Genomic DNA, 5,237 nt, shown 5'->3' on the forward strand with positions numbered 1-5,237 from the left:
CAATTTTTTATTCCAGTGGGATGACTTTATTTAAAAAATTTTAAACTCAGGATTTCTCTTTCCAATAAGTATTTTTTTTTTTTTTTTTTTTTTTTGAGACGGAGTTTTGCTCTTGTCACCCAGGCTGGAGTGCAATGGTGCGATCTTGGCTTACTGAAACTTCCGCCTCCTGGATTCAAGTGATTCTCCTGCCTCAGCCTCTCGAGTAGCTGGGATTACAGGCGTGTGCCACCATGCCCAGCTAATTTTTGTATTATTAGTAGAGATGGGGTTTCACCATGTTGACCAGGCTGGTCTCGAATTCCTGACCTCAGGTGATCCACCTGCCGCAACCTCCCAAAGTTCTGGGATTACAGGCATGAGCCACCATACCTGGCCTCTTTTAACTCTTTAAAAACTTCAGTTTCATGTTTAAGTTATAGAGAATATACATCTGTGTAGTATGGGAAATAAAAATTAGAGAGAATAGAGAGAGGAGAGCATCATTTTAATAGATATTTGAACATGTTCTATTTAATAATTACGTGGATTTAACGCCAACCAACATGTTATGCAACCTTATACTTCATTAAATATAGCTAACGTGATCTGCCTACTAATGCAAAGAAAAATGAACTTCAGGCTGGGCGCAGTGGCTCACACCTGTAATCCTAGCACTATGGGAGGCCAAGGCTGGCGGATCGCAAGGTCAGGAGATTGAGACCATCCTGGCTAACAGGTGAAACCCTATCTCTACTAAAAATACAAAAAATTAGCCAGCTGTGGTGGCACGCACCTCTAATCCCAGCTACTCGAGAGGCTGAGGCAGGAGAATTGCTTGAACCAGGGAAGCAGAGGTTGCAGATCATGCCATTGCACTCCAGCCTGCGCGATAGAGCAAGACTCCTTCTCAAAAAAAAAAAAAAGAAATGAACTTCAAGTTTTATTTTATTACATAGTAAATGAAAAATGATGACATTTTATCAAAGTTGATTTTTTTCCCTTTTTTATTGTGGAAAAATATTAATATATATAACATGATTTACCATTTTAACAATTTTTAAGTGAATTCATTGGCATCGAGTACATTCACGTTGTTTTGCAACTATCACCGTTTTCAAAGTTAATTTTTAAAAGCAATATAAATTAGACCTTAAGTAGTTCCCAAGATATTAAAGATAAAGAAATTATGAAATAATTATTGAAATTTTGTTTCTTTTGCACTACAGTTTAAAAATATTTTTCTCTTATGGCAAAAGAAACCTGGGTAAAGGAAGCTTTAATGCAGGTTTTAAGACCTCTTCTGTCATTACCATGATTTGATGATACCAGAAGGAGAAACTTATGCATTTGAAAACATTTTCATAGTATAAGCCTGTTTTTTGTTTTTTTTAACCCATGGGTTAATGAATGTTTTGTGCTGCCTTTCAAAAAGTATGGATTTCAAATTTTCACGTAAGTTCCCAGTTATATTTTTAATTATGTCCTGCCAAAGTATTGAATTCTCTGTAGTGCTCACTTTGTTGATTTGCTTTTCCTAGACGGATATTTGTCTGTTCTCTGGGAGTATAACTCAGGTCGGAAGTCCTGTTGGAAGTGCAATGAATCTTATTCCTGAAGATGGCCTTCCTCCCATTCTCATCTCCACAGGTGTAAAAGGAGGTATGTGGACTACATATTTAAACAGTGATAGTTCTATCTGTCAAATGTTACCTTCTAATTAAGTGAGAGAGACAGAATTTGAGTGACATTCACCTTTCTCTTACCCAACAAAACAAACTCCCCCAATACTATGAAAACAGTTGTTGCTGTTATTATTTTAGAGTAGATGCTTATGTTTTTATATTATAATGTCATTTTCATTTTTTGAATGGATATGATATAATGTAAATGTAGCTTATTAGCAGTTTTAAAAAATATTTCAAAGCACATAATAATTCTGAAGGATTGCTTGTGGTTTAGGATTAACCCACCCTGATACAGTCATTTATTTAGCTTTTTGTTTTGAGGTGTAATATACTTTCAGAAAGAACGTATAGTAAGTGTGAAGAGCACTGAATTTAAATGGCAATTTTACTGTTCAAAATACTTTTAGGGAATCCTGGTAAGAAGTAAAATTATTATCAAAATAATGCTTAATATTATGTGAAATTTCATTTTTATAATTTTAACTTTTATTTTAGATTCAAAGGGTACATGTGCAGGTCTGTTACGTGGATATAGTGCATGATGCTGAGGTTTGGCTTATGATTGATCCTGTCACCCAGGTAGTGAGCATAGTACCCAATGGGCAGGGTTTTGTTTTTTTTTCTTGCTTTCTTTTTTTTTGTTTTTTTATTTTTTTGAGACAGGGTCTCTTTATCCAGTCAGCTACTGATGGGCACTTAGGTTGATTCCATGTCTTTGTTATTGTGAATAGTGCTGCAGTGAACGTTCAAGTACATGTGTCTTTTTGGTAGAACAATTTATTTTCTTTTGGATATACACCCGGTAATGGGATTGCTGGGCTGAATGGTAATTCTCTTTTAAGTTCTTTGAGAAATCTCCAAACTGCTTTCCACAGTGGCTGAACTAATTTACATTTCTATCAACAGTGTATACGTGTCCCCTTTTCTCCACAGCCTCACCAGCATCTATTGTTTTTTGACTTTTTAATAATAGCCATTCTGACTGGTGTGAGATGATATCCCATTGTGGTTTTGATTTGCATTTCTCTGATGATTAGTGTGAAATTTTATTGCTGACATATACAGATCAGTATACAATTACTGCATTTTCAGAAGGTGGCTTATTAATTAACCTCTCCTGAACTTTGTCCTAGGCTTTTACCTGGTCTCCTTGCCTTCAGTCTTTCTCTCCTTCATTTTGTCTTCCATACTGTTGCCAGTTACGTTTTTAAACATAGATATTATCTTTATTGCTTTTACTTAGAAATATTTAATGGATTCCCAATGCCTTTAGTGTAAATTACTTATCTTAGCAGGCAATGTTTCTTTTCTTTTTTTTTTTTTTTTTTTTTTTTGAGACGGAGTCTTTCTCTGTCACCAGGCTGGAGTGCAGCTGTACAGTCTCGGCTCACCACAGCCTCTGCCTCCCGGGTTCAAGCAGTTCTCCTGCCTCAGTCTCCTGAGTAGCTGGGACTACAGGCACACACCACCACGCCTGGCTAATTGTTGTATTTTTAGTAGAGACGGAGCTTCACTATGTTGACCAGGCTGGTCTTGAACTCTTGACGTGGTGATCTGCCCACCTCGGCCTCCCAAAGTGCTGGGATTACAGGTGTGAGCTACTGTGCTCAGTCTGACAATGTTTCTTATAACCTTGTCTCAGCCTGTCTTTCTAGCCATTTATTATCAACTTTATTTCCAGCCATTCCCCAACACCTTACATGTATACTGCAGATTATTTGCTATTTTTTGAATACTTACTTTTCATTCTTCTGTACTTTTTCTTGTGCTGTGGAATAATGGGAAAGAATGGACTTCAGAATTGAACAAACCTGACTTTTAATGCCATTCTAGCTGTGTGATCCAGTTGACAAGTCATTCATCCTCTCTGAATTTGTTTCCTAGTCTGTTTTATTAAATATTTCTCTAACTACACCTACTTAAGAGTCATTGTGGGTATCAAGTTAGATTTTATACCTGTAAGTACATACCAAGAAGGTATCTGGCATAAAGTAGGCATGTAATTAATATTTTCCATTTCTTCCTTTCTTCTGCCTAGAACACCCGCTCTACTGTAGATTTCCTGAAGAAGTCCTCAACCTTTTAAAATCCAGCTTAATGGTTAACTATTCTCTGAATCCTTACCTGGGCTGCTTAGAAAATAGTGTTTTGCTTCTTTATTTCTGTTCTAATAGGAGTTCCTATAGACTGTTGGCTACATTAATACTTTTTCTCATTGCAATTTAGATATTGTATTTTCAGATCATATTCTTTCACTTAGACTATGAATTTCTTCATCTTATTTTATACTTGTGTTTACTGCTCCTTGCATGGTGCTAGGCCCGTAGTAGGCTCTCAAATGCAGCTATGTCCCAGATAGCTCAGCAGTGAACTTTCACATACAGTTAAGCATTCTTTTGATTGCATAATGCCTTTGCTCCTTTACCAAGACCCTGTAAAAACATCTATTGTTAGTAAAATTGCTGCCTAGGGTTCAGATTTTTATTTTAATAAATCTTAGATTAACAAGGAACTAAATTGGCCTACTCTGTTGTTAAAAAAAGTCAGACTGCTGGATTCCATTTTCATAAAAAGTTATATCCATTAAATCTAATTGTCAAAACTTCTCCTACCAAGAAAGAACAGTTAATTATCTGTATTACTTAATTAAACTATATTGCAGTCTCTTTACCAAAACTTTGCAATTTTTTATTCCAGTGGGATGACTTTATTTAAAAAATTTTAAACTCAGGATTTCTCTTTCCAATAAGTATTTTTTTTTTTTTTTTTTTTTTTTGAGACGGAGTTTTGCTCTTGTCACCCAGGCTGGAGTGCAATGGTGCGATCTTGGCTTACTGAAACTTCCGCCTCCTGGATTCAAGTGATTCTCCTGCCTCAGCCTCTCGAGTAGCTGGGATTACAGGCGTGTGCCACCATGCCCAGCTAATTTTTGTATTATTAGTAGAGATGGGGTTTCACCATGTTGACCAGGCTGGTCTCGAATTCCTGACCTCAGGTGATCCACCTGCCGCAACCTCCCAAAGTTCTGGGATTACAGGCATGAGCCACCATACCTGGCCTCTTTTAACTCTTTAAAAACTTCAGTTTCATGTTTAAGTTATAGAGAATATACATCTGTGTAGTATGGGAAATAAAAATTAGAGAGAATAGAGAGAGGAGAGCATCATTTTAATAGATATTTGAACATGTTCTATTTAATAATTACGTGGATTTAACGCCAACCAACATGTTATGCAACCTTATACTTCATTAAATATAGCTAACGTGATCTGCCTACTAATGCAAAGAAAAATGAACTTCAGGCTGGGCGCAGTGGCTCACACCTGTAATCCTAGCACTATGGGAGGCCAAGGCTGGCGGATCGCAAGGTCAGGAGATTGAGACCATCCTGGCTAACAGGTGAAACCCTATCTCTACTAAAAATACAAAAAATTAGCCAGCTGTGGTGGCACGCACCTCTAATCCCAGCTACTCGAGAGGCTGAGGCAGGAGAATTGCTTGAACCAGGGAAGCAGAGGTTGCAGATCATGCCATTGCACTCCAGCCTGCGCGATAGAGCAAGACTCCTTC

At 37.1% G+C, this 5,237-nt stretch overlaps 1 protein-coding gene across 1 annotated transcript in view; it reads left to right on the forward strand.

Annotated features, from left to right (window-relative positions):
• The window catches only part of ZFYVE9 (zinc finger, FYVE domain containing 9), a 136,440-nt gene that overhangs the window by 57,003 nt on the left and 74,200 nt on the right, over positions 1-5,237 (forward strand). Inside the window, exon 7 of the mRNA XM_011926373.1 lies at positions 1,521-1,641. Within this exon, the coding sequence (XP_011781763.1) occupies positions 1,521-1,641 (121 nt within the window). The remainder of the gene's footprint in view (positions 1-1,520; positions 1,642-5,237) is intronic.

The sequence above is a fragment of the Colobus angolensis genome, unplaced genomic scaffold, assembly GCF_000951035.1.
Source record: "Colobus angolensis palliatus isolate OR3802 unplaced genomic scaffold, Cang.pa_1.0 Scaffold68, whole genome shotgun sequence".
NCBI classification, from domain to species: Eukaryota; Metazoa; Chordata; class Mammalia; order Primates; family Cercopithecidae; genus Colobus; species Colobus angolensis.